The sequence below is a fragment of the Caretta caretta genome, chromosome 4 (genome assembly GCF_965140235.1).
Source record: "Caretta caretta isolate rCarCar2 chromosome 4, rCarCar1.hap1, whole genome shotgun sequence".
Lineage (NCBI taxonomy): Eukaryota > Metazoa > Chordata > Testudines > Cheloniidae > Caretta > Caretta caretta.
The window spans coordinates 38,467,726-38,489,820 of record NC_134209.1 but is presented as its reverse complement, the minus strand read 5'-3'; the positions used below and the strand labels follow the sequence as shown (position 1 = coordinate 38,489,820).

At 40.5% G+C, this 22,095-nt stretch overlaps 1 protein-coding gene across 3 annotated transcripts in view; it reads left to right on the top strand.

The window, feature by feature from the left end:
* Positions 1 to 22,095, top strand: part of PPP3CA (protein phosphatase 3 catalytic subunit alpha) — a 324,623-nt gene that overhangs the window by 288,834 nt on the left and 13,694 nt on the right. For all 3 annotated transcript variants that reach the window (XM_048847006.2, XM_048847004.2, XM_048847003.2), the window contains 3 exons: positions 3,979 to 4,104; positions 6,905 to 6,979; positions 20,799 to 20,883. In XM_048847006.2, the coding sequence (XP_048702963.1) occupies positions 3,979 to 4,104; positions 6,905 to 6,979; positions 20,799 to 20,883 (286 nt within the window). The remainder of the gene's footprint in view (positions 1 to 3,978; positions 4,105 to 6,904; positions 6,980 to 20,798; positions 20,884 to 22,095) is intronic.

The following is a 22,095-nucleotide window of genomic DNA, read 5'->3' as shown; positions in this document are numbered from 1 at the left end:
TAACACAAAAAACTAATTATTTTCTCTTCCGCGTTTGGAAATTGAAAACATTTAAAATACAAATTCAGAAAAGTCCGTGTGGCACTTTGAAACCACTGTGCAGTATTTTATTCTTTTGTAAATACTGTATAATGTTACCTAAGGGAATTTTTCTACTTTATTTGAAATGTATCTGTTATACAGTGTGTTTCTCGTTTGCTGTTCAGGTGATTTATAGGTAACTTCACTACCCTTTAACCAGTGATGAGCTGCCAAAACCTTAACAACAGGTTCCCTCCTCACCCCACGAGGGAGTTGTTGCCCACCCCCGCCCCCCGGGACTCCTGCCCCATCCACCCCCCCCCACCGCGTTCCTTGACGCCCCCTCCCAGCCCCATCCACCCCTCTCCCCTGACTGCCCCCAGAACCGGGCAGGAGGGTCTCGTGGGCCACCGTAGTGGGTGCCCACCCCACTCCTAAGAGCCAGAGGCACCTGCTGGGAAGCAAGGTGGGGAGTCCCAGAGGTGCTTACCTGGGGCAGCTCCCAGGAAGCATCCAGCAGGTCCCTCTGGCTCTCAGGGGCAGGGGAGCGTAGCTGGGGGGAGCAGGGGGAGCAGCCGCTCCCCCACTGATCACATCAAAAGTGGCACCTTAGGCGCCGACTCCCTGGGTGCTCCGTGGTTGGAGCACCCACAGGGAAAGTTTGGTGGGTGCAGAGCACCCACCAGAAGCTCCCCGCCCTGCGCCTGGCCCCAGCTCACTTCCGCTTCTCCTCCTCTCCTGAACGCACTGCCCTGCTGTGCTTCTCCGCCCCCCGGCTTCCCGCGAATCAGCTGTTCGGCGGGAAGGGGGAGGGCTGAGAAGCAGGCGGCAGCTTCCCGCTCAGGCCGAGGGTGGCGGAGGTGAGCTGGGGCGGGGAGCTGTTCCCCTGCGCCCCCCCCCCCCCCGGGTTACCTGCTGCGGCGCAGGCGGCCCTCCTCGCGCCTCCTCCCCCACCCCCCAGCTCATCTCCGCCTCCCTGGGCCTGAGCAGGAAGCCGCGGCCGGCTTCTCAGCCTGCCCCAGCTTCCCGCGCGAACAGCTGATTCGTGGGAAGTCTGGGATTGGGGGCGGAAAAGCAGAGCGGGGTGGCGCGTTCAGGGGAGGAGGCGGAGCGGAGGTGAGCTGGGGCTGGGGCCAGGCCGGGGGTGGGGCGGGGCGGGGAGGGGAGGGGAGCTGCTGGTGGGTGCACCCACCAAATTTTCCCCTTGGGTGCTCCAGGGCTGGAGCACCCATGGAGTCGGCGCCTAAGGCACCACTTTTGGCCGATTAAATTTAGAAGCCCTTTTAGAACTGGTTCTCCCTCGCGGAACAACCAGTTCTAAAAGGGCTTCTAAATTTAACAACCGGTTCTAGTGAACAGGTGGGAACCGGCTCCAGCTCACCACTGCCTTTAACCAGGAGGAAAAGTTTCAAATGAAGTGTCAATTGTTATTTTAAATTTAATTCATAGGGATGTGCAGTTCAAATAGATACATTATTAATGTGGTGTAAGTGAGAGTAGCATTTAGATGATCTCAAAATCAATTATTAATTTCCTTCACTTTTTTAAAAGAATACTAAAAAGCATTCATATTTTGGCGGATGTTTCTCGTACTGGCCTGTCAATGAATCAGAGGCATTTCTAGAGACCTCTTCTCAAAGTTACTTGTAAAAATTATTTCTTTAACTTTTTCAATTTTTAAACATTTTCTTAATGAATGGAAAAATGAAAAGTAGGGGAGGGAAACCAGCTAAACTCAGTAAAATGAATATTTGTGAGCATTAGAATATTAAATTCATCTTCAAATAATTAAATACGCCTTTTTCATTTGGCTTCAAAAGCAGCATTGATTCATTCTTGCTGTACAGCCAGTAATGAAATACATGCTATTCCACATATGAAGAGAATGACTCTTCATCTCCTTTTGGTGACCTCAGGCAAAATATGAAGAATGCTTATTGAAAGGACTGCCATTAGCTCTCCCATTTCTGTTGAAGTCAGACAAGCAGTGCTTAGCCACCTCATTTTACTGGAAAGCAGAGTAGCCAACTGTGTAACTATGGAATGCCCAAGAGTCAAACATGATTTGTTGAACGAAAATTGTCTGATTGGGCAAGGAGACTACATAAATTACGTCAGCCGCCTTCTATACCCTGAGAGATTAGGCTCCGGAATGTCCTGCGCTACCCATGTACCATGATGGTTGGCACAAAATGGAGGGAATGAGAGAGAAGGGTTCTTTTTAATACATCTGAAGGTCACATAGTCCCTTGTTTACAATGTGGATTTAAGATAGAATGTATTAAAGCAGCAATACCTTATCTGCTTTATACAGACCAGGTGTGGGAAAGGGAATGGGGAGCAGGGGGGAATTATTTCTGACTTGCCATACTGTATTTTGACAAATGTAAATTATAAACATCATTGAAATATAATATAGTCATCAAATATTATGCAAATATTGACTTTAGCGGTATGTCTACATTGCAACTAGGAACACACCTCTCAACCTGGCTAGACAGGTACTAGAGGGGCTCGAACTAGCATGCTAGAAACAGCAATGTGGCTGTTGTGGCTCAGGCTCTCAAGCTCACCTGATCCCTCTAGGCTTGAGATTCCAAGCTTCAGACCAAGCCACAACATCCACACTGCTACTTTTAGCATGCTAACTCAAGCCCTACTAGTATGAGTTTGTCTACCCATGCTGGGCGGCTTGTTCCCAGTGGCTGCGTAGACATACTTTAAGGCCTTGTCCACACTTGTGGTAGCATGTAGGGTCTGTGTAGCTATATGCTACGGCGAAAGACACTCTGCATCCCCACTGCAACGTATAGCTACATGTGGCAGTGAAACGCTCTGGCAGTGGGGAGCTGCTGGAGTCTCCTCCTGCTGCCTCTCCCCTGCCAGAGCCTTTCCCCTCAGACAGAATCTTTCACTGCAGTGGGGAAAGACTCCAGCAGAGGGAAACTACACTGCTAAAAATAGCAGTGTGCACATGGGAGGCATTGCTCGGACATGTAAAGGGCCATATAGGATACATACACTAGGATTCTGTCGTGTCTGTACTCCACTTGCCTAAGCAGTGCCTCACCATCTCTCTATTTATACTCATGCTAGCTGGGCATGCAGTGCCTGTAATCTACATGGCACCCTAAATGTAGACCTACCCTAAGTTAACACTGGCTAGTGGAACAAAGGTGCCCACTATGAACAAAGTTCACCACTAAAGACTTCGCTGGTTTTCAGGCAAATTGAAATTAATTCATATAAAGGTAGTTTTATTTCCTACACAATTACCAGTGTACAATATAGTGTCACTGGATTAATAATTGTTTGCTGACATTGCACTGATGCCACTGAATATACCACGAAAGTGGATTACTGTTAGCAGAACAGACTGAAGTGACGTGGTCTTAACCACTTTAACCACAAGCAGTAAGCATCATAAGCAGGATTACGTTCAGAACTATGCTTAAATGCTAGCACATAATATACAAAGTAAAGTTAATCTAAAAGGTCTTTTAGTTGTCTTTTAAAGACACCCTGTTCCTCTTTTCTTTATAAATTCAATTTTAAGTGGCCCTTATTTAAAAAAAAAATATATAAATACACCATCAGAATGGACGTGTCGCAGCGTCACCATTGTGATGAATGGTCACTCCAATAATACGTAGTATCTTAGTCCCATATTGAATAAGTATTTCATCGGGGCTCTCCTCTAAACTTAATTGTTCAGGGCTTGTGTGTCGTGTTATGCTAACAATAACTAAGTTATTTTATATTGCCATTTCAAAGATAACTTTCCCTCCATAAGCACAGAAACATTTAGCTTTTATATTTCAAAAATCTCTATAATGGTGTCTTTTGTTTTATATACTGTAGCACATTTATAGAACTTAAGTGCTATCACTATTTTTGACCTCTGGTGGGGATTGTCACACATGCCGTTAATGTTTCTTTTTCTTTCCTTCCTCTTAGCTGCAGTATTGAAGTATGAGAACAATGTTATGAATATCAGACAGTTCAACTGTTCCCCTCACCCATATTGGCTTCCTAATTTCATGGATGTGTTTACCTGGTCCTTGCCATTTGTTGGAGAGAAAGGTTGGTAACTTGCGGTGCTCGTGGAAGCTAAAACATGAATAGGGATTGAGGGTTAGAGTTACCCAAGCACCCTTACCATTAACAGGTTCAGCAGGCTGGGCTGCGTGGCTGTAAATAGCGTGGAGGTGGATTTAAGAGAGAGGCCTTTTGAGGGTGTCGTGATGAGGCTACATCTGAAGCAACACTTCAGGGAGTGCAGCCTTGACCATTCCCACGTTCTGCATCTCTGAAGATTTTTCCTTTTTTTTTCAGAGCACAGTAATAACAGCTGTGCCATGATCAGAATGCTATTGAAATAGGCTTGCATTTCAGTTGGAGATAAAAGTCATGGATTCTCTTCAATGTATTTGCTGAACTCTTTGGGCATTGTGATACTGCCATTTGCTGGTTAGAGAAGACCACACCAGTTGTGTCACTGTTATATATACTTCATCAGCTGGCCTCTAACCTGCTGATGCAATCATACATTTCTCCCTTGATCAGTAAATTCAGATCATGACACTTTGGTACCCACTGTGCTCTTCTCTTTCACTTGGTTTTCTGGGGGCAGGGGAACCCCCTGAAATATATGACATCTCACTAAGCTGTCCCAGCCCTGAAAGGGTCATTAGTTTTGTGCCTTACCATACTACAGAAATGTCATTGTTGGACAATGATACAGGGGTTCTGTGACCACTTTAAGCTGTGGCTGGCAAGTATACAACTGGAGGCAAGACGACTTGGGTCCAAAACATGAAGCTCATATATGATGACAGAGTATTTAAAACCCAGCAGTTCATCTGACTTAAAACTAGAGAGCTATGAAACTTGCTTTGATCCTTGCAATATGATAGAATGCCTAGCAGCAACAGCAGTTACTGCCAGAAAGTTAAAATGAACTCTTACAAGCTGCATGGAGTAGTACAATTTTATCTTAATAGGCAACTGAAAATGCAGCCCGCTGTGGCTTTACTTACAGTCATGATCAGCTCAGTTTTCAGTTACTCATTTATACTCTAAACAGAGGCTCTTTGAAAGAGTGGTTGAGGTAAAGCCAATAGTGGGATGCCCCAGGCCAGTGTGAACAAGACAGGCAACACTGAGGACAGGCTTCATTGATGCTGTAGGGTGTGCCAGGAAGGCATTTGTTGTCTCCAGGCATGTTTCCACTGATAGAGGAAGTTCTGTAGTCCTTGCTGATGTGTCTTTAAAGCTTTTTAAAAGACAGTAAAATGAATTCATTTGTTAAGCCATAAATGTGGCCAGTCCCATTTTTCAGGCAAATCATGCCTTCTGGGTCACATGTTCGACTTTTGTTGCATATTCTGCGCATGGTTTCCCCAGAAAACTCCTACAGACTGTAAGAAACTATTTGAGGCAGGAGTGCAGAATATGTAGTAAAGATCCACACTGAGCATCTGATCACAGGATTTCTCCTTTTTTTCCTGTTTTCTCTCCCCTATTTTCCATGTCCCACTCCATGTTCAAGTCCTCAGTGATACTTCTGGTACTTTGACTGAAAATCCAAAATGGGTATTAGACGAATCTAGCAAAATAAAGCTGTTGAACATATGTTTTTGTGCTCTACATGTTTTTTGTTTTTTGTTTTCTGTAGTAGATTATTTTCCCCTATAAGGCCAACCAAGGTAGGAAGCTGTATATATTACACAATGTTAGTTACACCAGTCCTTGTCAATGTGGAAGTGTTAAGTGAAAAAGAAAAATGTCTGATTAATTTATGAACAACAGAATTCTGTTCACCTTTTTAATGTGTCAAACCACTGTGGCTATCACAGAAGAGAATTATTTGTAACTACACATTTTGAAATTAAATCTCCAACCTTTATAGCTAGTGCAAGTCCAAACATATCTGGTAACTTTTAACTATGCTTAATACATGTAGATGTAGTGGAGTTTTTCACTTATCTATCTGGTAATGATTTGACATTTTTATGTAGTAAGTCTGTCTTTTCTAGAATTCTAAATCCCATCTCCGGGGGTAAGTTTTGGCTGTTTTTACACTGTACACTCTCTGGTCAGTCTTTCACTGCCACCGGGTCTGAAACGGGCTAAGAGTGGTTTAGGAACAACTTGAGGTAGACAGCTTGGAGTGCAAGTTACAAAATAAAGAAATTAAAAATATTGCTCTTTCAGCAATAATGAAATATCTACAGTAAGTCCTGACCTTAAAGATACTGTCAATTTACATTAGCCATAGACCGTTAGGTTTTGTTAAAATAAAATAAATATTACAAAACATTAAAATGAACAGGAACATTTTCATGATCTATTTTATTATTTATTCAGTATGGATATCTGAGTTGTTTATAAAACTTCCAGGTCTGGGAACTCAAAACTACAGCATTTTACCCAGTGCATGAGAAGAAGAGTAAAACAGACCAGTCTAGTTTCATTGTCCAACCTGAGTGAAAAGACAAAACTAAAACTCCATGACCAGGGAAAAGTAAAGCAGGATTTTAAAATTTATTTTGTTTTGTTGTAATCTAGGTTGCTGCTAGTGACTCGGAGAGATCATGCTTTTTTTTTTTTTTTAATATAAGAGTCTTATTGTTGCAGGGTGCCTTTAAATTTGACCAGCTTTTACCAGGAAACCATATCAACAACCCCTTATTAACCACATGGGATCTTTGGACCCAAGTTTATATTACTACAAATATAATATAATGTGCAAACGGTTTAAAAATTGGATGAGGTGCTGTTTGTTTTGCTTACATTCATTAACACTACTACACTACAGCCTGCTCTCAGACTGATGAGGAAAACTCACCATTCATGTTTCTCATTTGTTTTTCCTCTCTAGTGACAGAGATGCTGGTAAATGTGCTGAACATCTGTTCAGATGATGAATTAGGGTCAGAGGAAGATGGTTTTGATGGTAAGAGCTTTCTGCCCTCCACTGAGATTGTTTGTTTGTTTGCTTTGAAATTATTTGTAAGTCTCAGTTACTAACATTAGCGTCCTGGTTTTCTGGATCTCATTTATGTTCTGTCATGCTGCTGAACACAACAGTTTGTGCTAGATGTCAATAGATTTGCATAATGCATGGTGTGGAGAGAATTTATTAAACTCTCCCCTTTGCCCACTTCCCACCCAAGCCAAAAGAAAAAAAAATCATTTTACTTCTCCTCGTTTTAAAGAAAGAAAATAATAATTTGACTCCCTTTATGAAAACCAAGTTTTGCTGAATATAAGGGACCAGGTAGTGCTATTGATTTTTAAGCAGAGCTATCCAATGTTTCCAATGGGGAGTTTTACTTAGAATCAATGGTATATATGGCCCCGAGTGACTTTCTGCTGCTTCTGGAATGCTAGATACTGCGAATTTGGAAGAACGATACCCAGGACTGCAGAAAACTCTACTTTGGATCCTTGAATCATTAGAAAACAATTTGAACACAGTCACGGGCTTAGGAAGGTTGTTAATTGCAAACACAGATATCAAAGGGACATGCTGCTGACCCATTCTTTCTACATAGAAAAGAGAAAAATCTCCATTAGTGCTCCATAGAATTGATACTATATGATGATGTGTGACCTCAGATCCCATTGACTACATTGTAAAAGGTGCTCAGTGCCTTTGGGATTTGGTCCCATGGAAGTAAATTAACTTATTCTATTATCCAGTGTTTCATGTTAGAACTAGTGCATGGAAAGTGAATGCTCACATTATATTTATAATCCCCTAGAGCAGTCCTTGTCAACTGAGCAAACCTGTATTGTACTTCTTTTTATCTTCAAACTAGTGCTCCATGGCTCCTTGATCTCTTAAAAAAAAAAACCAAAAACACTTAGGCACTAAAGAGAAAGAGAGGGAAACTTTAAAAATTGAGGTAAAGAGAGAAAATCAGAACGCAAAGTATGAAAAATATATCCCAGAACATAAACTGAAAGGAATTTGGTAATAGGATTGTGGAGAAGAGCAAAAAGAGAGGGGGGAGGTGAAAAGTTTATCAATAAATTAGGCTGAGACAAACATTTTATGAATTTAACAGTTCTCAGTTAAAAAGGCATCTTTTAAAAAGCTTCTGTTTTTCTTACATGACGAGAATATGCCATTGACTTCTACAATTCACAAACACAAAGGAAGGGGGAAAGAATTAGTTTATTTCCTCTCTTTTCTGAAAGTTGTTTTGCCATTGAAGCCAATAGCAATTCCACTGGTGGAACAGCTACACAATTGGGACTTTAATAGTTTTCCTTGAGGATCAGGCAGGGAGAGTGCTTCAGTGTAAACTGGTAATCCGTGCAGAGAAGAAACACCTGTTTGACTATTTTACTTGATATCTTTCACTTGTGAAATGTAAGTAACCAGCTATTTTGCAGTTAAAACAGTGTGTGATAATGTATGAAGACCTACAGAAATACCAAATATGAATATAGTAGTGGGAGAGCCGTGTTCTTGTAGGTTCCAGTTCAGGAAAGCACGTAAGCACATATCTAAGTCCCATTGACTTCAGCACCAACGACAAAACCTTTCAGGGTGGGATTTTCAAAAACACTTAGCATTGGCCTAACTCTGCTTCTGTCAAGTCAATGGTCCAACTGACTTTAACGAGACCAGAGTTAGACCAGTGCTGAGAGCTTTTGAAAATTTCAGCCTAAATGTTTAAAAGTGTCTATGCAAAAGTTACTTCTTAACAGAAAGAGACCAAGATGATGGCCACAAGTACAGGGGAGAGATTTCATAGGCCTTGCAGTGCAAGTGACCTGAAATTCTACCATGCTTATAAAATGAATTCACTGTAGAAGTAAAAATGCTCTATGTTCACTGTTTCTCTGACATTACTTGGTGTTTGAGTGGGAATGTGAGGCATCTGTTTTGCAGAGAGGTATATCCTGCCACCCTTCCCGTTTTAAGCTATTTCACAGCAGCATCAGTGTCTAAGCAGGGAAAGCAAGCTGTAAGTCTTTTGGCTTGCTGATGTGTATGCAAAATTATTTTCTGCATTCATAGTAAGTTTCCAAATGGGAGCAATTAAACACTTCCCACTTCTATAGGTTTTTAAATTGTTGTCTAAATCTACTGAGGATTTTTCTTTCTTTCTATTGCCATAGTCCCTCTGAGCCCCAGAAATATTGGAATAATTCTGTCCCTATCAAATACTATGTCATACCCAATAAATTCACAGGAATTTTCAATGTCTGATTGAAATTGTTATCCATTCAAAGCTGTAAAATGCAGACTATGGCTCTGACCCTGCAAGCTACTCCGCTTGGGTCCCCCCATATGCCTGTGCTTAGCCCCAGTGACAGCACTGGAGCTTTTCGTAGGTATTGAGAGTTTGCCGGTGTGGAGCGGCTTGCAGGATCAGGGCTTATGTGTGCATTTGTGTGGGGTTTGTTTGTTGTTGTTTATTTACGAATGATTTCACAATGCATTCTGAATGATTTCTACTGTATTGTGACCTGTCTTTAAGTCTGAAATATCTTGAGTTCCCTCCCTAGGAAAGGCTGTACCCTTGCCTCGAGGGCAATATGGGGGTTATTTTCCTTTCATTTGTGTCTTTGGTGTTAGCTGATGAGTATTTTAGCCCCTTGTGACTACACTTTTGTAGGGTCTTTGCATTCGTTCCCTTATAATGTGGCTGAATATTCTCTGTTTCTTCCTTCCTTCATTTGCTGTTCAGCCTCCTAAAAGAATTGTGCCTTGGAAAAGAATGCCTAATCATTAAAATAACACATGCATTTTGATGTATGGAATAGTTTTCTTTAACATGACAACTTCAGAATTCTTTTGCACCATCTGTAGTTTCCAGAGCCTACTACTGCCATATTTCCAGAGCTTCATGCTGATTTTGTTCCTCTCCATTTGATCTCTACAAGCTCTGTCCCTGGTTCCCACATAATTGAAGTGAGAGCCACAGAGGCTATGCAGCGTTTTTCTTTGCATTTCCTCGTTGACTTTCATTATCTACATTGAGAGCCAAAATGACAGAAAAGCACTGAGCAGGAGGAAGGAGAATGATTTCTCAAAATATTTGAGCTCTCAGCATCCAATAGTTCTTCTTTCTTACCTTCTACCCCTCCCACATCACCAGCCCCTTCCAAAATTAAAGCACCAAATCCACCCAACTTGACTGCATGCTGTTCTTGTGAATCAGCAACAGTGATCTGGGTCATGCATGTTCAAGTCTGCCATCAGAGGATGTTGATGTGAGATAGCACGCAGTATATTTCATTTCCTTAAAGGAGATATTTATCCAGTCCTGATCCTCATTCACTGTAGGCAGTGTCTGTTAATGGTGTGGGGGGGGGAGGGTCTAAATAACCTTTTTAATGCCCTTCCAAAGTGCTTGTGTTTCATTGGCTGGTTGCACTGGCTTTTTAATTTTATCTGCTTTAAAGAGAAAAAAAAGTTTATAATATAATATAGCAAACTTGGATCATTTTCCCTTGCCATCCTTTTTTTTTCTTCTTTCCTGCTTGTCTTGGTAGTTGGTATGTAACCTGTTACATCAAAGAATGTCTTCAGTGAATGCTAACTAGTGTGTTGTATGGTTTGCACATCATACATATCACCTAGCAACAGGAGTACTTCTGCCTAACCAGCATACATCCAAAGTACCCTCGTATTTTAATTAGCAGCATTTCTGGCCTAACACATTTGACTGAAATAATTAAAAACCTTATGAGCTACTAATTAAAGTGATGCAATAATATAATAGACAACCTGACACAAACGTACTGCTTGCTTTGTGTGCTGCACGCACATGATCTGACACAAAGAGGTTTCTTAATTACCTGGCTTAATTTTCATGTCACAAAGCACCTTCAATGTTGTAGCTCAGGTTTAAAGCCCTGCCACTGAAAAAGCAGCAGTCATAATTTTAAGTGCTGCATTTAGTCATCATTTGGGAGCCGTAGGGCTTGGTGAATAAAGCAGTGTGCTTCAAGACTGAAGTGAGTTATTACGTGAAATGCATTTTGGTGATCAAACTTCCATTCTGCTGTGGACAGTAATCTATTAAACATTCCCACTGGACACTGATCAACACAGTGATCATTATTGGGGGGCAGACTCAGAAGTGAGCTGACAAGGAGACTGAATTACCTTTAGCAGAAGCCACCGTCTTATATTACAGCTAAACCTATTGTTGGTAAGACAGTGTGTATTACTAGCTGCATATATAGTAGTCTCAGCGTCACAAGTCAATCAGTCCCTTAATTGTAACAAAGGACCATTTTTTTCCCTAAAACCAAGCGAGAAAGAAATAGATATTGCATAATATTCTCCTTGAGTGAGTGGGGAAGGAGAATTTTATGTATTTGTTTTCATTTCTGGAAGAATACTCACTGGAGGAATACTGAGATTTTCACACCTCTTCCTGAGAATATTGATGCCATCCCTACGGGACTATTTAACAGTGGTGTGTAGAGAGCAGTTCCTAACCTATGTGACAAATGAGTGCTCCAGTGGAAATGATGTGCCTGGACCTGATGGCTGCAACTAAATTGCATTAAAAATGAGCTGTTTTTTATTTAAAATATTTGCATCCATAATATTTGCTTCTATTTGATTACTATAAATTGCTTAGTGCAAAATCCTCCGGTCTGACCATACTGGGAAATGCATAAATGCAGCATGCATCATTGACTTTGGTGGAGATAGCACAGGCACATCTCCCATGCTGATCAAAGCCGAAGGCTCACAAGGGGGATATCACCTTTGCTTTCACCCTGAAATTTCAGAAACAGGGCAGTTGGTGACTCATATTTTAATACTCCCTGAACTGCCTTTAGCTTTTGGGGTGTGCATGTATTTCTGATATAGACTGGACGTATCTCCTCTCAGTACTTGGGGAGAAGAGACATCTCAGCATGGTATACATAGGATGGTTTATGTGGCTTTCGCAGAAGTGGCATCTCCAGCCTATTCAACCTGATGAGAATATCAAATCAGCAGATGCATTATAGGAGGATTTAAAAAGTGACTATTGCATGTATGGGTGGCAGGTTCAAAATTTAGGATTAGTTTCTGATTATCTAGCTGCATTTTAGTTTACTGCACAATTTACTAACATTAAGTTCAGATTAAGCTGAACAGTATTTCTTTTCTTCTCATCATTAAGTTCTGCTTCTTTCGTTTTGGCTGTTCCCTACCTAATTTGTTTCTTTTCTGTTTTTCAGACTTTACATAAATATTGCTTTTCCATTGATGTTGTCAAATGTTCTTTATTATTTTTTTTCATTCTCCAAACTTCACTGATCTGTTTCTTCCCCCTCCCCCTGGAATTTCATAAGAAGATCCTATTTATGCACAGAAGAAAGGTATTAAATTAGTTAGAAGGGCTTACATTTAATTAATTTTTGTATTATTTTCCTAGTGCTAAATACAGTTTTTAAGTTATTGGGATTTTCTATAACATCAAGAGGGACTTAACTGTTTTTTTTTCACTCAGTAACATTATCCATCCATTTAGTCCTGCACTCAGAATATTTTAAGAGACTATACTGATATTTCCTTGCACTGCTTCTAAGTCTGAAGGTATAAATCACATATGCAGGCAAAGTAAAATATCATAGGTGTCAAACAAGCTACCTGTGCAGATTGCTGTTCACTGTATCAGGAGCAATAGCTACTTACAAAATAATATCCAAAATGTTTGTTTGAATAAAAAAAACCCAGATTTTAACTTTAGCTGTGTTCCTGTCCCGCTTTATGCAAATACCCTAGCAAATTAATTTTCTGGCAGGAATGTCTAAAGAACAAGTACATTTTAAGTGATATTAGAGAATGTATGTAAAGGATGAAATTCACTTCTGCAGCTGGCTAACTTGCAGTCTATGAACCATTTAATTCCTACTTAAATCCATGCTTAAGTCCAGCTGAAGTAACATACAGATTTTGGTGTGTCCCTTTTTACAGGGGTGAAGTTGGAACTCATAAACCGATGTATTTACACCAGAAACTTGATTCTAAGAGTTGTTTTTCTAATCAGAGAATAGAAATAGTACCATGTGACCTACGTGTCCAATCAAAATTAACAAAACAATCTTAAGTTGCAATCATATACTCAAAACTGCTCTTGAATAAGCTACAGACACAAGAATTATTCACAGAAGGTATTTGGGAAATAATTTTGAATGGTAAATAAATATTCAAAAACATAAATTACTTGTAGACAATTTGCAAACAGAAAAAGGTACATTTTAAAACTATTTGCTTGCCTTAACATTCATTAGAAGGTGCGATTGAGTCAGAAACTTCTCAGAGTTAATATTTTTAACACTATATTATGTGTGTGCTATCAAAGTGACTTTATTTTACTTTGAGCCTATTATCTGGTATGTTTAAGTACATTTTATACTTATTTTTATATTTACAGATAAGATTATTTCTTGCTGTTTTTTTCTAGTTCTGAAAAGTAGTTGTTCTGTAAATTGAATTTTAAACAGTGATTGAAGAAATAAATGTACTTGTAAAATCAAGTAGTGTAGGTTTGTAATACAAAAGAAAAGGGATACTCTCAGGTGATTAGACGTCTAAAGACAAACAGAGAGTAGGTAGAGGCTGTTTCTTAAAGAAAAAAAGGAATAAAAACTGTCTTTCTTAATAATTCAGTTCTAGTTGAATAAAACTGAGATTACATAGTAGTTCAGGTAGAAATAAACCCCTTTAATTCCTGAAGAAGAGAAATTGACTGCTGTTAAATTGTCATTTAAATCTTCCATTTAACTATTTCTAATATTAGGACATCCTTGTTTCATGGTGATGACTTTTAACCCACACTTCCTTATTGTTTAGAATGATTCATTAACACTTAACAGTATAAAAGATAATCTTTTATTGGAAAGACAGTTCTAAAACATTCATCTTCATTTTACATTTTAAGATACAAACTTGTGATTTCAGGACAGTTCAAATGGTTACTCTGTTTTATTAAAAATACTCGAAAACAATGAATAACATTTTAATAGATGTCCCAAAACAGTAAAAGGCAACATTTTCATGATTGATGATGGGTCTCGGGAGCTGTACATAAAAGCACACCTGTGCTTGTTCATACAGTTACCACACTTGAGCATACAAATTGTGGTAACTGAATACATGGATTTGGTTGGGAGCATAACTACTTACTTGCACATGTATTTACCTGATGGCTGTGAAATTATATGCACCAATTATGAATGATGTTTTGTGTGTGGATCCCATGCCTACATTTTTGAAAATTTGCAGTATCTGGGGTAAAAGGTTAATTTCCACCTACTGCATGACATGTTGCTGTGTCAATCACACTGAGTTTGTCTATGTTACTACATAGTACAGTTCTTGAGGTCATGTAATTTTCTTTAATGAAGGATGAAAGAGTTGGTCTTATTTCTGGTTCTGAAAGCGTTGAGCTATTGTCCATAGGAGCACGGAAAATAAAAGAGATTAGCACAAGTACGGGAAAAAATTGTAGACTCTTGTCACAATTTCTAACACATCTAAATAACAGTCCTGCCACCTAAACATCTTGTTAATACTAGTGAACACCACCTTATAAAACTTTGTGTTTTCAGTGGTGCTTTTAGTCCATCCTGAGTTTAGCTGCAACTGAGAAATTGGCAGTAGCTTATTAAACAAGATAGGAAAAAGAAAAGGAGTACTTGTGGCACCTTAGAGACTAACCAATTTATTTGAGCATGAGCTTTCGTGAGCCACAGCTCACTTGGCTCACGAAAGCTCATGCTCAAATAAATTGGTTAGTCTCTAAGGTGCCACAAGTACTCCTTTTCTTTTTGCGAATACAGACTAACACGGCTGTTCCTCTGAAACCTAAACAAGATAGGTAACTGAGCTGGGTTGTATAACAACTGCAGTGCCATCAACTGAAATGTGTGGAAAACCACAAATTGGGAGAATTATCTCCCTGCAGGCTCTGTCAAGAGCTCAGCAAATCTTCTGTGTAGTTTTATCAAAATTCTCCAGTTCTCCATAGGATACTTATAACGACACAGAGGAGAGTGTGAAATCCTGGCCTTAATGGGAGTTTTCTCACTGGCTTCAGTGATGCCAGGATTTCACCCTGAATGCTTTTAGCTATAGTCACTGTATATGCTCAAACTCTAGAGAAACAAGATACATGTTAGAGGCTAGGGGTGCATTGCGTTTTGCTGGGTTTCCATCTATCACACCCATCGCCATGGTATCTGAGCACTTTACTCATTTACAAAAGTGACTGCAAGAAGTTCTCTGTATCTGTTTGCCTTTTCCCACCTAATTGCATTATTTCCTCCTCTCACCACCACTGTTCTGGCATCTGTGAAGGAAATAGGTGGGTGGTTAAAGTATTGATAGGTATTTAATTAATTTAATGTGAATTGTAAATAGGAATTTTCATTTAATTTTCCTCTTGAATTCTGGGACTTGAAAGAACAGCATTTAATTTTATGGAATATTTTTCTTTTTGCATTTGGAGCTTGGACAGCTGAGACTTCAGTTCACATAGAAGTTGTCTGTTTGTTTCTCGGACATTCAGCAAGTTCAATTTTTCTTTAACTCAGAGCTCTGTAGGAGTGAACTCCTAATATGATGATGATCATTTGAAGAGCTGGTACTTTTTTATAATGTGGGACTTTTATAAACTGGAGGTAATTTTTTTAAGATACCGTAATTTTGTTTGCCTGACTCAAGTGGTTATTTTCCTTGGAAGTGCATACAGTATTTGTCCTTTGTGGTAATGCTGAATTGTAACTAATTCAGCGTGCAAGACTTCCATAAATGTCACTAATTAATTTAGCGTTAAGGTTGACTGCATTGGCTCATGTCGTTCCAGAAAGTCAAATGCATCTGTGCATAAGCTTCTCAAAATCTGGAAATATAGAGATAAGATAATGTCCCATGGGACCACACAGCTACTGCCACTCAACCTTAACTCTGCCCTCTGCAATCAGCAATACTGATTAGGAACACTGAGACAAAACCTGCCATTTTCTGTGTTGTGCTGTGTTATTGTGTTGTGTCCAACAACATTATTCCTCTCCATGCTTTCCTACTGATGCTTGCTGTGTTAGCTGTAGCTGGATTGATCCAGAGATAAGTTGCAGCAGGTTGCCAGAGTTCTGAGAAAAGGTGCAGCTGAGGATCCATTTTTCTGGGTGGTGATATGCAGGAAGCCAAAGTAGATGATCGCAATGGCCCCTCTTGTGTCTAAAATCTAACAATGACTAAAAGAGTCATAAAAATATCTGACATTTTAAGGCTATTAGAGTGGCTACCACAGTCACCTCCAGAAACTGATGTTCTGCTAGGTATGTCAAGATGACATGGGACTACAAGTGTTTCACCCCACTTTTGCGCTCTCTTACGTATTGTCAGTGCTCAGCAGAACCCTACTTTTACAATGATATTCACACAGTGCCATGCACCCTGTCTTCCCTCTGCTGAGCAATTGGCCTGAGGAGTTCTAGCTGTCTGGTGGTACACATGACACTGTGCCAAAGGCTCAGTCAGGGCTATCCAAAGATGATGTCCCAAAGGCAATCCCTGAGACAAAGATGAACAGGTGCTAGCATCAGGCAAGTCTTTGGTGGTTTGATTGGATCAGGCAAAGTGGTTGAAAATAGGTTGAAAATAGGTTGATCTTTATCCTCATCAAGACAAAGTCTGAGAGTTTTCCCCCACATTATGCCTGTGTATATTTTACACTGTCCTCCAAATATTTGGGAAGGGTACAGTTATATGATCTTCCCTAGGGACTCATTGGGGCATTGCTGAAAGGGGGCAGAATGCGGTGTGGGTGTGGTGATGTAGGAAACATTGCCTTAATCCTGTATTTCCCCATTTTGGAGGTTTAAGTTTGTTTTACCTTAACTGCTTCATGAGGTCATCAGAGTTTTAATATAGGTGCACTCAGCTTCTGGAACAGTACGTGGCATTGGCGGTCAACCTCTGTTTTAATGATGTTTTGGGGCAGTGAATTTCCCTTGTCTTTTGAGGAAGTAGTGGTGGTGAGGGGGGCATAACTGAGTGTCATCTGTATGTGGGGGACATAAGGGAGAAGCTCTTCCTGGGAACACCTCACCACCACTCAGCTATTAGTTCTGTCCTCCTGGCTCTGCCATGCCCCTACTGGAGCTGGAGGGGTCATGGGTGGGGGAGGGAAAGTGGTAACCAAAGGGCTATAGAGCACATTGGCCAGGTGGAGATACCAGGGAAGACAGGATGGTAGCCCCACACTTCTTAATCTACTTCATGGGCTACTGTAGGGGGACAGGAATTTACACAACCCACTGCAACATAGTTGTGAATTGCCCCATTCATCTCAATGCATGCTCTCTTCCCCCATCTTCAAAAATCTACACAAGCCTCTGGTGTGAAATATTAATTTTAAGACCAGCTCCCTAAGCATGTGGATTTCAGAGCAATTAGAATATTAATATCAGATCTTTTGAGTGCAGTTGTAGTTGAGGAACTCCTTAACCAAACGACACCAAATTTGAATCATATAGCATACCTGTCCCCTTGTTGTGTGCATGGATTTTAAAGTACTTTGAAAACCAAAAGAAGTTCATTCTTTGGAGGCTTTGTCTTGGGAACCTTTTGATCAAATAACCCCAAATTTGTATCGCAAGCTCTCTTCCAGCCTTGACTGTGGCATGTCAATTTTAAGGCAATATACCTCTGCATGTAGATTTTAGAGCACTTTGAAAGTTATGAAGAGCTCATGGGAGGGGGGAGTGAAGAGGAGGCAAATGGCTGCATTTCTGGAACCCGTTCATCAAATGACTCTCAATTTGCACTACAATAGCTACATTAATTCCTGTTGCTACATACGAGTTTTCAAGACAATCTCTCTCTGTATGGGGATTTTAGAGCAATTTAAATATTAAAATCAGCTACTTGGTGGAGGGGGCTGTTTCTCAGGGACCACTTGATTAAATGACCCCAAAGATGCACCACTAACACTAATCCTGGCCTGGTGGCGGTACCATAATTATCAAAACAACATTGGTATGTATGTCGATTTCAAAGCACTTTAAAATATTGACTCGTAAAGAGAAAGCGCTGTTGTCATAAATATAAAGGAAAGGGTAACAACCTTCCTGTATACAGTACTATAACATCCCTCCTGGCTAGAGGCACAAAATCCTTTTACCTGTAAAGGGTTAAGAAGCTCAGGTAACCTGGTTGGCACCTGACCAAAAGGACCAATAAGGGGACAAGATACTTTCAAATCTGGGGGGGGAAGAGGTTTTGGTCTGTCTGTTCTGAGTGCTTGCCAGACAGAAATCAAGGAAGTAAGCAATCCAACTCCATTAGAATTGGAAGTAAAGGAAGGAAATGCGTTCGTTTATCTTTTGTTTCAGCTTGTGAATTTTCCCTATGCTAGAAGGAGGTTTATCCCTGGTTTTTGTTCTTTTAAGTTTTGCCTAGAGGGAAATCCTCTGTTTTAAATCTGATTGTCCTGTAAAATTACCTTCCATCCTGATTTTACAGAGGTGTTTCTTTTACTTTTTTTTTCTTTACAATAAAGTTCTGTTTTTTAAAAATCTGATTGGGTTTTTAGTGTCCTACAAACCCAAGGGTCTGGTTTGTGCTCACCTGGTTTATTTTTCAAGCCTCCCCAGGAAAGGGGGTGTAGACTTGGGGGGATATTTTGTGAAAATAGGAACTCCAAGTGGTCCTTTCCCTGATTCTTTGTCAAATCACTTGGTGGTAGCAACATACCTCAGTACAAGGACAAATAGAGATTTGTGACTTGGGAAAGTTTTAAACTAAGATGGTAGAAATAAGCTTTGGGGTCTTTCATGCAGGTCCCCATATCTGTACCCTGGAGTTCAAAGTGGGGAGGGAACCCTGACAGTGTTCTTGGGGCAAAACTTCCAAAGAAGCTCTTTAACAGATCATAACCCAAAGCAAAAGACAGGCAAAAAGTAGTAATGTGCCCAGCAGATATTCTCAGAACTCTGCCATGGCAGGACTCAAATACATATTCTTTGAGTACTGCTTGGGGTCTGCGACTACAGCACGTTGCCTTCAGCCACCAAGTGACTCTGACATGAGGGCCCCTCTACACACATTTGTCCACCTCGGAGCAGCAGTCCTGCAGAGCGTTCACAAATCATTCGATGTAGCACATCGCCCAGGCTCGTGTCAGTTTCTAGAACTATCTTTAACCCCTATTCACTTCTAAAAGATGGCTTCCTCGATGTGACACTGGATGCTAGTGGAGGTCAGAGCTAATAGGATGGCATCGGGTGATGTGGACCAGTGCCGTACTTCGAACCACAGGTGTGAGGAACGCAAAAAAAAAAAAAAAGAAAAGAAAAGCTGCAGCAGCAGCAAACGGGAAATTATACTGTCTTTTTTTTTTTTTTAGGGGCACTGTATCTCAGGGTCCCCTTGCTCAAATTACCCCTAACTTGTACTACTAAGCCTAACCTGGCCCAAGTGAGGAACAGCTATTTTCCAGGCAATCTCAGTATGTACATGGATGTGAGAGCACGTAGAGAAATCTGCTGTTAAACGGCAAACTCATTTCAACCTGAGCTGTAGTAGTGGTGCTGCCAGCACACTTACATGAGACCTGAACGCGTCTGCACACTCAGACCTTCCTTCCTGCATCTCGTGTGGTGTCGTGGCTTGGTAACCTTCTCCTTCCCCTCCAACATGCCTTCAGGTGTAAGCAGCTGGTCTGCTCCCCTCAGTAACTACTTCAGAATGTGGGTGCAACTTTGGAGGGGTGGGGAAGGAGAAGGGCAATGAATGCAGACAGGCTTCCCTTCCTCCATTCTTCATCAGTAGGCCCCAAAAGGCTCAACCTGTATCCCTCTTGTCTTGTCTGTTCGTAAAGTGTGCTTATAGAGGAAATCATCCATTCCATCTCAGCTTGCAGTGGACTGTTTGTGTAGACAAGCCCTTAGTGTAATATGCTGTAATATGTAACAATGGAATGAGACTGCTCCGTCTTAGTACTTCCTGGTATTGTGAGAGCATATAGGTTTTGGCAACAGGATTTGGAGTACCAAAAAATATTCTGTAGCAGCATATTAGATGATCTAGCAAGGAAGGAAAGAGAATAGAGAGTGAATGAGTTATAGATGGCCAAAAGCAAAGGAAAGGACTTTATCCCAGGGACAGATGCCACAAATTGAAATATGTGCTATATGCCTAATATTGTATGATATATTTTGCTATGTCTAATGAAGCTAAGCCATAATTACGAATTGTCTATTATTTTCATTTGAAGTGGCAAGATTAAGAATTACATTTCAGGTGTGTCATATTTGTTAACTGTTTCTAAATAAAACCTTGAAGATAATTCAGGGTGCAGATACTGTTGTTAATTCAATGCTGTTTTTAGCACCTTGATTGACTCGTTTTTCAGCACCTTGTTTTTACCATGATTTGGTGAGGTTCCCAACTTTTGAAGCACAAAATTAATTTACAGGGGTGAGAACCAAGCTGCTTTCATAGGTAGCAGGAAAATAATCACATGCATTTCTCAGGGGACTTATAATATGATGGCTGGAATGTCCAGAAGTGATGGAAATGTTTTCAATGGTAAATTACCAAAATCAGGATTTTAAACTTCCCTTACAGAGATGGCTCTTCAGTTGGGCAAACTGTGGTAAGATAGAGCCAATTACTATCAGTATACAGTGACGCATCAGATTTGTAAAAGACTTGTGTTCAAAATACAAAGTGGTGATATAGTGCTTATAAGTTACTTCCATTTATTTTAATGTTTGTTTGTTTTTTTACATAGGAGCAACAGCTGCAGCTCGAAAGGAGGTTATTAGGAACAAGATCCGAGCAATAGGAAAGATGGCCAGAGTGTTCTCTGTCCTAAGGTAGAACTTCTTTGTTTAAATTGCCAGAACACTGTATCGTTGCTCAAGTGGTAACTTCTTGATGCTACAGCATGCCAATCAAACAAGATGCATCGAGCCCTTTGGCAAAGTGCTACACAGCATTATCTGTGAACAGTCAATTGCTAATATTCTGAAATACTAAGTCCCTTCCGCAGCACTTCTGGTAAACTTCCCTTTAAAAAGAAAAAAGTTGCTTTAAAAGGAAAATCCTCAAAATCCAGAGTTTTTTAGTAAGAACCTTTCTCTGCAAGTGCACAGTTCACTCTGTTAGCCGCTCGGCTATGAGAGTTCAATGCGGAGAGAGCATGCGAGGCATAACCCATGTCTCATTAAAGAGGAAGCCCGCTGTCACACTTTGTCACCCATTTCAGTCGCTGCTACTGTGAATATGATTAAGGATGAAAGCATCAGGTTCATTTAACTAAAACTCCAGGAAATGAACACAAACAATAGCAACTTGTTACCCTTGATCTCCACTGCTCCAATAACACATGAGCAGGGGGAACTAATTGCTGCCTAATGTTTAGAACTTTCTAGCTGACGTTTCTAAGTAAAATAGAAAACATACTGTACAGTAAAAAGAACAGGAGGACTTGTGGCACCTTAGAGACTAACACATTTATTTGAGCATAAGGTTTTGTGGTGCCACAAGTCCTCCTGTTCTTTTTGCGGATACAGACTAACACAGCTGCTACTCTGAATACTGTACAGGGCTATTCTTACAGCTCTTTCTGGAAAACTCACTTTTTTCCCTCTCAGCAGAAGGAATTTCCCCTCATGCAATTTAATGTTGCTCTTCTGCAATCCTTTCACAGCTACTGCAATTAATGCAAAATGTTTAAGTTTTTTCAAGTGTGTTTCTTAATGTCATTTGATGTGATTTTTTTGTTCAAGTAAAAGGGGTATGATTGGCAAAAAAACATACAAACATTATTTGAAGGCTACGCTCAAGATTACAGATGAAGTCCACTGGAGTCGCTTGATTGTGGCCTGACACCTGCAATTTCCAATGAGTGAGCAGTGTGGGCACAGCTGGTGGTCCACATGTTGCAGACTTCAGAATCAGGGTCTTAAATAGCGTATTGAGATCATAGAATATCAGGGTTGGAAGGGACCTCAGGAGGTCATCTAGTCCAACCCCCTGCTCAAAGCAGGACCAATCCCCAATTTTTGCCCCAGATCCCTAAATGG